The 12380-nt window shown below is 33.7% G+C and overlaps 1 protein-coding gene across 1 annotated transcript in view; it reads right to left on the bottom strand.

Annotated features, from left to right (window-relative positions):
* The window catches only part of LOC127869897 (neuronal acetylcholine receptor subunit alpha-6-like), a 31799-nt gene extending 19944 nt beyond the window's left edge, over window positions 1-11855 (bottom strand). Inside the window, exons 1-2 of the mRNA XM_052412555.1 lie at window positions 11681-11855; window positions 4159-4596 (exon numbers count right to left, since the gene is read on the bottom strand). Of these exons, the coding sequence (XP_052268515.1) occupies window positions 4159-4596; window positions 11681-11855 (613 nt within the window). The remainder of the gene's footprint in view (window positions 1-4158; window positions 4597-11680) is intronic.
* Between the last annotated feature and the right edge of the window lie 525 nt (window positions 11856-12380).

The following is a 12380-nucleotide window of genomic DNA, read 5'->3' as shown; positions in this document are numbered from 1 at the left end:
GTTTTCAAAATTAATTTATAGCTTTTTATATCGCAAGTTTGAAATGGACACAACCCATTCAAATTTATAAAACGTGTGTCATAGCACAGGTCGAGATGTGTGTGCACTGTTTATCTTCATATTTATGTAATAGATATAACTTAGACAAAATAACAACTATATGTCTCTTTTTTCGCAATTGGTTGCTGCACTGGCAACCATCTTTTGAATTTTGGTCGCCTTGCTAAAGAATAACAAGCCTTGAATCATGTACATGTCGTGTTTTGTGTATTTAATACTTTATCTATTTTCTTAAAATTATTGAGCAACATATTTGCCGACATGACAGACTTTTAATGCATCATGTTTTCTTGAGATCCGGAATTGAATCATTTCCTAGGCCTAATTGATCCACTGACGCCAATTTGTATTCTATGTTTAATTGGATTGAGTTGTTCAAGCTTTGAAAAAGCTAGTTGCCCTGCTTTTTAGCCCGACTGTAACTTTTTAAATTGAGTTTCCTGGCCTTAAATCTACTGGCTAACAGGCAACCACTGAACCTGTAAGTTATTCATGATGTAAGATCTGACACTGTATTGAACTCATTCAGTTTGCAAGTCTGAAAACGTTAAAGGGACCTTTTCACGTTTTGGTAAATTGACAAAATTAAATGATTTAATAATTTGGAGAGTTCTGTTGTTGTTGTTATATTTTTCATACTACGAGGATTGCTTATATAAAGTATAAAATACATCTCTCATTGTATGAGCACGGATGGCCGAAAGGTCTAAACGATAGACTTTTATTCCAGGGGTCAGTGGTTCGAGCCCAGTTGAGGGTAACCTTTTTGTATCTTTAATTGTATTATTTGTTTTAATACAGCTTTTAAGATCCAATGTGTACATTTATCAATATTAAGCATTTAATGACAAACTGTGAACAGATCCATTTTAGATGTTTACTCAGAAATGCCACAAGGTATAATTTATTGGTTGTCTATTTAATGTAAAAGTAATTTTGTTTATTTGCATTGTCAGCGAGGTAACTTTGAAGTAATTAACATTTTTATCTTTTTTTTCAAATCATACATATAAAAGATAATTTAAGCTTCATTTTGGAAAAAAACATGGCTTAATGCATATGCATTAATTGCCATCCCAGTACTAGAGACTCTCTTTAAACGAAAAACCCCATGAAATCAGAAAGTGTCGTCCTTGATTAGCTTGTGCGCATTGCACAGGCTAATCAGTGTGCACAGGCTAATCTGGGACACCACTTGTTTGACATGCATTAAGCCCCGTTTTACCTGAAAGCAGCCAATATGTACATATTTCAATGACAAACTGGCCAATGTCGTCGAACAAGCTGTTAAACACTATTGATTACATACAAACACTCACTGTCTGCAGTGTACCAGTTGTGAAGTATAAACAGGCAGATCCAGTGGTTATCGTTGTTAGCGTAGTTAAGAACAGACTGACTTGCAACGCATATCACTAACTTTAGTTGTCCGCAAGCGAACAACTAAAAACGATCCATCAATTGTAAACTGCACTCGGTTGTAAAAACGCTGGTTAAAGTTGCCGCTCGGTAACTTTTAAACCTTGGTAAGTTCGCGGTTATTCAGGTTAAGTAAATACGTTTCGTGAATTTCTCGTAATGGCGATTAATTGCGTTAAATATTGTGGATCTTGATCAAATCTATCACTCTGATTAATTGTTCGGGATCCTAACTATATGACGATAAAGTAGGTGTTTCCATAATATTTGTGTTAATAAACAAATAATTACAGTTGATATATATTTTGATCCGTTATTTCAACGATAATAGTAATGTATTACTGAAATTGTTTATTAATTGAAATAATTCATAATGAGGTGCAAAGCTATATAGTTTGACGGTGTGACATGCATTCATGTGATGCACGAGACTTATATGAGCAAAATTACCAAACCGCGAATAGTGGAATTTAACCGCCGGTAATTTTAACAAAAAACACCATAATTCACTTTATAATGACGTATATTTCGCGCCAAGTGTCCAACTACGATTTCGTAAATCAACAAATTGGGTCAGTTCAGGTAAAAGCGAACCAATATGGTTAAGAACCTTTCAATTCAATTAATGGCGCTATTGTCCCTATTTTCAAAAAGGAGATAAACATGCTGTATCAAACTATCGAGGTATTACATTAATACATGTTATAGCTAAAATATTTTCTTATACATTGCGCAATCGAATTACTCTTGGTGCGAGAATGGTTATATATTTAATACATTGCAATTCTGATTTATAGATAATCGTAGTACGACTTATTGCATTTTATTCTGCACACAACGATCCAGAACTTAAGTAATAACAAAGCGAAATTAAGTGCGTTTTAATGGATTATGAGAAGGCATTTGATACTGTTATACACGATTCTTTATGGATTAAAGTACACGCAGGAATAAGTTGTAAATTGTTAAAGCTTATCAAGCCAATTTATCAGAATATTAAATCATGCGTTAAAAAATATAAAGATATGTTATATTCAGAGTTGTTTTTTATGTGAGTGAAAGGAGTGAAACAGGGTGAGCAATTATTACCTTTATTATTTATTTTATTTCTAAATGACATAACTGATTGATATGTATTGATATTACTAGTTTAGCTGAAAAGATTTACGTTTATTATCAATATTTCTGTTGCTATTTGCAGATGACATTGCATTATTCTAACTATCTATAATCCTATCTGTCAATACCCATGTAAATGGGGATTCAACATAATTATACACAAAACTAAATTTGTATATTCGAAAAAGGAAAAGCAATTGTACATGTATGTGGAAGATTAACTAACAGGGTATTGAAATGGTTGATGAATTTTGCTACTTAGTCATAAAGCTACACTACTAAATAATGAACATGCCTTAATAGCTTACGAAAATTTAGTGTCAACCTTTAACAAAGTGAAGGTGAATTCAAAAACAATACGTTCTCTGTTTAACTACGTAGTGGTACCAATTATTTTTTATGCATCTGAAATATGGGGGAATTATAATATTGATGAAGTTGAGAAACTTCATTTTAAATTTTGTAAGACTATTCTTGCAATGCCGCTGTCTTAGGCGAACTAGGCAGATTTCCACTTTCTACTATATGTAAAACAACGGGCAGTTAGCTATTGGGTTAAAATCAAACAAAATCCTGAATCTCTTATGAGCACTGTTTATAACGAACAATTTAATCTCAACAACGATTGTATTTGGAATAATAATATCAATAACTCATCTCTGTGGTGTGCATTTGTAAAAAAACCAAAAACAATAAGAACAACTTGGACACGAAATTGTATTCAATAATTTTAATTAGTCTAATGAAAAAAAAAGATTAAAAGACCAACGGATTCAAAAGTGGCACGATACAATTTATAACCTACCGAAACTAGAATACTATTGAATGAATTTGCGTATGAAAAATATTTAGTTAACATTACTACCTTAAAAGCACACACAGCATTTATCAAGAGTCAGAATAAGCGCCCATAAATTGGATAGAGAGATTTGTAGATAATAATATACAGAGATCAACGCACACGTAGAATATGTAATGCAAATGCTGTTGAATCCGATGATCATTTCTTTCTTACTTGCTCAATCTATAAAGATCTCCGAACAAAATATTGTATTCGATTAAACTGGCCATATGAAGTGAAATTTAAAAACATACTCTCTTGTCAAAGTCATATAGTCATTAACAATGTTGCCCGATTAATTAGCGATGCCATAAAACTCCGCGAGGAAAAATTTCGAGCATTTGGTGCTTCTAAAATACTTATTATATAACCCCGTTAACACAGGTCTTCAATATATCTGGTTTCAACATCAGTTTTTGTTTACTAGCCGCGACTTGTAACAATAGCAAGGAAAACTGCGAAATTGCAAAGTGTTGCAAGACCAAACAACCAGAAAGCAATAACGTCGACCATGTAGCTTATTTTCTTCCACGTTATTTGTTCTTCATCAATTAATTCTGATAGTCTTTTATTAACATTATTCTTATTTTCAGCTTCAGAGATTGTTTTCACCGTTTGTATTCTGGTCGCTTTTGATGTTTCCCTCAATAACTTTCTCATCCCAAAGGGCTCTTTTTTTCGCTTTCGATAATCGGCGCATGTCCACAAGCGGTAAATACCAATAAGCCATTTCGGAACGGGAATTTCCGGATCCCTGCTGTAGGTACGAAGGTTAAAAATGACCACAACAGTAATCGCCGCACTAATAACCATATCTACGATAAGTTTGTATGAAACTATCGGAACGGGTTTCGATGTCCTGGGTAACATAGCGCTCACTATGGTCATGATGACCGCGATAGAAAGAAGAACGGTAATACAGTATGCAACCCGCTCTCCAGACTCCGGTACCAAAAGGAAAACCAACAGATTCAGGACGCTCAGGAACATAATAGGTAATACCACATTCACAAAAACATATGCCGGTCTTCTCCTGAGTTTGAAACTAAAACTCACTTGCGAATAATGCCCAAGCGGTTCTGACTTTGCTTTGGTGTCGAATAGCTCCCACATAGGGTTCTCTGAAAACGTAGTGTCAACTTCTACTTCTTTCGTCGCTGGTTGAATGAATACTTCACTAAGCGCGTACCCCGTTGCAGTATATGAGAGCGTGCATGTCTGTGTATCAAAGAGGTAGATTTCGACGTCGACACTGCACGTAGACTTCACTAATGCTACCGGGATCCAAATAGCGGTTCCATCGGCATAATACCTTATGCGATTCCATGCCGCCCCAAGGCTCCCGACGTCGTCGGACGGCGACGTCAGGATAAGTTCTGAAAGCGTTTTATGAACATATCTTATCTTAGCGGATCTTATCTTAGATCCTTCACTTACGATTTCATTTACGATCCGCTAATACCCGTTTTATGAACGCTGTCGTAAGTATCGAGTCGCAGCTAAGATTTTAGCTAAGCGTACGATCTGGAATATCGCGAACCAGTCGAAAAACTTCATCTTATATCACACGATTTCCCGCGTTTATGTCAAAAAAGCAAGATGGCCGACAAAGCAAACGGAGGCAAGTAGCAAATGATAGTGATGATTTACTTATGATAGTAGTAAATATATCCACTCATGTCTTCAAATATTTTAGCGTTTGTGTCTGTCAATTTGTCTCGTAATTGATACTGATTTTTTATTTAAATTCATAGTGTTAATTTACACCAAAGAACAAAAATGTTTGTATGCATTTATGCATTTATTTTCTTGTTATAACGAAATCATATTTTCGCGCGTATGGCACTGTCAGTGTCAGCCTTTTAATTGACAAATCTTTAGTGTGTGTTTATATCATAATGTTTTATTTTTGTGGTAGAAGAATATTCGAGAACATTCGAGTTTTTTAATCAATACATTATTCATATGCCTTAAATGTGAAGAAAAGATTTTATTTTCATAATTTAGTGTTTGTTTTTAGAGTACATTTATCTCCCTTTTCAAGTTGTATTTTTATCTTATGAATTTCCACTTCTTTCCTTATATATTTATCTATTCTGAGTATATAAGGATGAGTACTGTGTATTTATTTTCGGCATAAAATTTACTTTATTACCCAGTGTAAATAGCGTTAGAATAAATTTTTAATTGTAAACATGAATCTGAAAACTATCTCTCAATTTCAGAGTGAACTACAATGGCTTGTGTAGCCGCAAGATATTCAAAGCTATCAAGAAATGGACGGACATTATTCATTAAGGTATATTAACTAATTAAATTTCATGACTCTTACCTTACTCTTTTAACAAAATTATAGAAAAATTCACAATGTCAGTCACATGTAAGATTTAAAAATGAAAGTCAGTCTGGAAGTAAAAGGTTAAATTTGTACTTTGAATTATACATTCAAACTTAATGTAATGAAACTATCGAATTTGCACCGAATAATCGTTGTCGTTTATTGTTTGTTTGCTGTTTTCTATTGAAGATAGTAGTCATTCTCCCAGCGGAGGTACTGGTTGGGATAGATGGTGGTTTTGGCACATTTCAGTCCAGTTCATGTATATATATATATATATATATATATATATATATATATATATATATATATATATATATATATTATTACTTATATTAATGTATTTGGTATCTATTCATCGCTTATTTCTTCATCTTTGGAATTTGAATTTGAACACTATGTACTTTTTTTTCAGGCGCACAGCAACAAGCAAGTGTGAATAATGAGAGCTCATCCATCACATCAGTTGAACAGGAATTGGTAAAATAATAAAACAAGTACACAGTATAAAGTTAGCACATTTATTTTAGTAGGTGTGTCAATGTTACAAAAAACATAAAACAATGTGTATCATAATCATAAATTAATTATGTGACATAAAGTTCGTTATTTATAAAGTTACTTGGTGACAGATACATTTCACAGTTTTAATAAATGCATTTTATCAAAATGTCTTGTCATTGAAGTAACATGTTTGCATGTTCGACAGCTCATATAGATTGATTTCCATATTTAGTAATGCATATTAATCGTTAGATACAAGTAACTTCACAAAATACCAAAATTAAAAAATGTGTACACTAACATACATAAAGTTATTATGGTGATGTATTAATTAATATATATGTTATTTAACCAATTTTTGCCTAGCGTCTAGAAAAAAGGCCTTGGCAAACAGCGTAGACCCAGATGAGATGCCGCATGATGCGGCGTCTCATCAGGGTCAGCGCTGTTTGCTTAAAAGAATTTTTGTAAGAAATATTTTAAATATAGAAATAAATATACTAGACACCCCTAATTGTGGAAATAAATTGATCCAATTTAGAAGTATGGGAAAGTCCACTAGGCATAAATGGGTTAAAAAGGTTCATCAAATTTCACAATACCAACTGTACACATCAACTGAATATTCTTTTCTTTTTTCAGAAAATCCAGTGAAGACAAAAAAAGATGTAAGTTCCATAAAAAATATAGATTAACTAATTAAGTTGCTTGATCATGAATTTGTAATATTGTATAAAAATAGATTTTATGCAAATAATTTTTATTTTAACATAAATTTTACAACATATTAGAAATAATGACATCAGAATACATTTTACTGGCCAAGGGCTCGTGGTCTAATGCTAATTTGTATCCCTTTTATATTTACAAAAATGTATGTTAAACATGTTAAAAACAAGGGCTGTTTTTAAAACATGCATGCCCATCATATGGGCTGTCAGTTGTAGTGGCAGCCGTGTGTGAGTACGTTTTACCATGTTTCAAAGAAAAAAAAACTTTTTGGGTTGGGGGGTGGGGGGGTATAATGTGGGGGTGTGGTCATTTATTAGTTGATCTTTCAAAAATAAAAACAAGGAAAAAAATAAAAAATAAAATTTTGGAGGGGGGGATTCTAGGGTGGGGCGTTGGGGATGGTATGGGTGGAGTCCATTGTGGTATGTCAGGTAAGTGTAAAGGTAAGTTTTCCAAGTCTGAAAGCAATAGCTTTACTTTACGGGTAAAATGGACCAAAACACAAAAACTTAACCAAATGTCAAAATGCCAGTCAGAGTCAAAGAACTTTGCTTGCATAGTCCCTTCATGATAGTTAGTAATTGTTGCAAGTACAAAAGCAATAGCTTTGATACTTTAGGAAAAAAGACTTTAGGAATAAAGTGAACCTAAACACAAAACTTAAAAAAAAAAAAATTCAAAGTATAAAAAGGGAACATAATTCTTACAAAATGCTTGATACAGTTGTATGCTCTTGTTAACAGATTTGGGTCATGTTGGTAAAGAAGTATGCAAAATATAAAAGCAATATGACAAGGTACATAGAAAATATTTGAGGTGGTACGCACACTTTAACATAGATTTATCAATAATATGCATATTCTAAGTGGAAAGAGGGCCATAATTCTTACAAAATGCTTGTTACAGTTGTCTGCTCTTGTTTATAGATTGGGGTCATGTGTGTAAAGAAGTATGCAAAATATGAAAGCAATATGTCAAGGGACATTGAAAATATTTGAAGTGGTACGCAAACATAGAATAGATTTATCAATAATATGCATATTCTAAGTGAAAAAAGGGCCATAATTCTTACAAAATGCTTGATACAGTTGTCTGCTCTTGTTTATAGGTTAGGGTAATGTTGGTTAAGAAGTATGCAAAACATAAAAGCAATATGTCAAGGGACATAGGAAATATTTGAGGTGGTACGCAAACTTTAACATTCCAACGCTAATGCAGACGCGGGGGTGAGTAGGATAGCTCCACTATATATATTTCATATATAATAGTCGAGCTAAAAATCAACAAAAAATAATGACATAGAACTTGTCAATATTAACACTCTTACAAAGACTTTGACCACACTTGAGGATAGCCTAGATATTATTAATAAAAACATAATGACCAACTTTCATCAACATAGCATCAAATGTGGATAATGCATGAAGCCGGGCATAGACAGACCACAATGGCTGACCTATAGCACTTCATGCATAAGTGAGCATGACACAAGACCTACATAAATAAGTTAATCATGTCTATAAGTGCTGCATTTAATCCTATTGTGGGGCACCGTGCACAACATAATCCACTTCCTGTGCCTCAATAAGTTGTTCAGGCAGTGGTACATGCTGATCTATGCATAAGTTGTGTAGGCGCATTCATGCATCCTTTGCTTGGCAGCACTCATCGAGTCTCATGAATAAACATCCTCCAGTTTTATGTAGACACCTGTCGATAGAGAAAAACAAAAAAATATTACCTTTGAGATTAAATTACAATATCAAATTTATTATCAATGATGTTTATTATGCATTTTATTTAATTGATATCTTCAGTTATTAATTGTATTTAAGACTAATATGGGTAAATAAATAAAGCAAAATTTGCAATAATCTACGGAATCCATTTTTATCAACATATGCACGTGCATATATAAAAGCAACTCTAAAATCTGTTTCAAATGTGTTTTTTACTAGATGTGTCTCCTCACTGATGCCCCCACTTCAGGTAGAGATACACAAACAAGTCCATCAGTCATTAAAAGAGACAAGAGTTTTCAGAACAAACAACATACGTATATACGATTAAAACTTGAAAAAAAATACACATTACTTTTACAGCTACAATTCCTTTTTTAGGTCATTCTTTTATGCAAAACCCATCCACAGATATACGGACAGACAAGAGTGGACATTCCGGTGCAATGCTTAAGGCTTCCCTCTTTTTGCATTCACTTAATTGTTAAGATTGTGATGTAGATGTGATAATTACAATGTTGCTCTAAAGATAAAGATATTAAGCATTGCACTTGTCAATCCATATATTTTGTGGGTTAATAAATGGTAAATGGTGCCATATGTTGATTAAAATCAGAGCTCCAGATAAGGATTTGTGAAATTAGTAACGGTACTGCCACTGACAGAAAGAAAATGAGTAACGCTTAAAATCACTTAGTACCTGCACTACCATATCCAAAAATACAGGTAGTACTGTACTACCCGTGTTCTTGGATATTGAAGGGTGTATAACTGACTTTACAGAAACATTTGCAGCAGTTATAATAAATATATGTAGCTTCTTAAACAGTTACTGTATTAATAGGTTTTCCATTCTGAATTATGATGCAAATACAACTACACATTAAAACTCATGACTAATATTATTTCTTCATTTTTCTTGACAAAAAAAAACAAGCCAACTAGTAAGCTAAGTAAATGAACACTTATTTCACTGTCTCATCCGTTTCCCATCGTGTTTTCTAACGTTTTAAGCCACCGATGCAATCAAATCGTTTAATATCGGGGCGAAAATGTCATTTTCTGGGTTTAAAGATTTAATGTCAGGATGGTTAGACGACACCGTATGTAGTCATTATATGACAACAAAGTGTTGTTTTGAACCGCTTTCGGTTAAGCCGGCATTCCATTGCGCGCAGGCATATTGTTTTTGACGGATTTACAAGTTACAGGAAATCACGCGACAGAATAGACATTAATATATGAACCCAGTCTACAACTTTTCGGTAATTTAAATTAACGAAAAGCGCCGTTAGGTTAGAGACCAACAAATCACGCCTCGCTGACGCAGACGTATCGGTACGGCCATATTTTTTTTCGTAAATGCGTAAAATGGATATTAATGTCGTAATTGTACGTCCAGTTTATAAAAATAAATGCGTAAATCTTCATGAAAAAGGCGTATTTACGGCTGTACGGCCCTTATCTGGAGCTCTGTTAAAATAACTGAATGTTTTTAACTGTTATAATATGACCAAAATAAACATAGATGTTGTAAATGTAAATACCTTAATCTACTATCAGCAGTCCAAAAGCCCTCTCAAGCACAATCCAACAACTTGACTGGGCATGGTTGTACCTCACCACTGCATCTGTTGTTGGCCTAAGCAAGGGCGTTTATACATATTTGTTTTAACGAATAGCCGGAGTCGCCAAGTAGGTATCCCAGGTGGTTTTCTTCCAGGAAAGGTCTAATGAAAAAATAAAAAAAGCTAGGTTTAAGTTGGCACAAAGACAGAGGCGTCATATGTGTTGACCCAGGCCATTTTGACACAATGTCAATCAACCTGCAAATAAACTACACTTTAATATGTGAAAATGCAATTCAATTAAATTTGTTGAATGATTGGGGCATCTATTTTATTCAAATGTTTTATGATGTTAAACTATTAGTTAAGCCACTTCTGACTCTGACTGATATTGTACAGTGTGATTCAGTGTCATTAAAATAACATTGGGCAAGAGCGCAACTCGATCAGAATATAACTTTGCTACCCTGTATCTAACCGTGCAGTGTTAGATTGATGTTGCTCAGCTGTTCATATGTATATTTGACTGTAAAATTCATAAATCTATTTTTGACAGAACATTGGTAATTTTGGGTTTGCAAAGTTTACTACTTATAATCGGTGGGGCAGATATTGCAGACACCATACAGTGCATTATAAGATAGACGAAAACTTCAAAACTTTATGCGAAAAAGGTATATCAGTAAATTGCGTCTATAACTTACTTGTATAGCAACGTCCGAAATATCGCAATATCCGAATTATAATTCAACCTTTAAAATTCAAGATATAATGACAAATGAACTGTTTTACTTAAAAAGAAACCATAAAACATTTGTTTTGATACAAATTGAACAAATATGACTAAATACTTACCTATTTAACGAATTAATTATCCCTTAATGCAGAGAATGATATAGCGAATATATTTAACGTTATCAAACATAAATACGTCCAATAGTATCAATATTTCACCATCACGGAGATCGCAAAATCCTTTCCTTCTCGAAGCATTCTCAACTCTCTTGGTTTACCAACGTCTAAAGCTCGTGCGGCCGCCATGTTTACGAACGCTAAGAGTGGTCTTACCTAGTCGTAGCTTTAAGCACAAATCTTACGACATCTTAGCTGCGATTTCTTTGATAAAACGGTTCGCAGTACTTACGATAAGCGTACGACAAAATTCTACGAATCTTACATAAGATATGTTGATAAAACGGCCTCCTGGCACCCACACGTCATCATACGAAGTCATTATTTGAAACGCACAGCCGTAATTCGCTGGGTTCCATGTCATACTTTCATCCTTCCATCTTATTGCAAAACCAGCCATAACGGAGAACACTTCGCTGACTTCATTGAACTCCTGAATTGACTTGACATAGCTGAACAGTGACGTTGACAATTTCACTCTTATTGTGTACAGGTCGCACGTTTTTGTTGTAATTGCTAATCAAGTCCCGTAACAAAGTCTTCGTGTCATTTAAACTCGCCCCATTAACACAGCACAGAAATGTAACACATAAAAACGGAGCAATACCTATTTTACTCATCATTCTGATGTTTTATGATATATTTTCAGTACATAGACCGCGTGCTTTAATTCAGTTTTTCTGGCGATAGTTTAAAGCAACGTTATAACATTCTGGTTATAAAGTCCTTTTCACACAAGAAAACGTTTATTGCAATACATCTTTTATAATTACAAATTACTATAAATCTGATTACTAATTACTTCTCATGTGTCAGTTTATTTGACATTAACTTTTAAAAACCAGACGACCCATTTACCCTCGATTCATATAATAGACCACAAGCATAAGTATTTGGAAAGATTACCCCAATACAACTCTCAAATGTTAAATACAGTTTCGGGAAGTCACGCGAGTATGTGATTGTATTGCGTCTGTGGTGTTTTGAAATGATCGCCACCCGCGTATTTAAAAATATCGCGGATAGCGATAAATTTTCGATGACTTGAATAGTTTGTTATTTCATAAGAGCTTTACTTAATATCTTATCGATTCAGTTGAAAAACATTTTAGACCGCTTACAGCTGCAATAAATTTAATTCGGAACTC

The sequence above is a fragment of the Dreissena polymorpha genome, chromosome 2 (assembly GCF_020536995.1).
Source record: "Dreissena polymorpha isolate Duluth1 chromosome 2, UMN_Dpol_1.0, whole genome shotgun sequence".
Taxonomy (NCBI): Eukaryota; Metazoa; Mollusca; class Bivalvia; order Myida; family Dreissenidae; genus Dreissena; species Dreissena polymorpha.
Note: the sequence above shows the minus strand (reverse complement) of the source record. Positions and strands in the feature narration are given on the sequence as shown.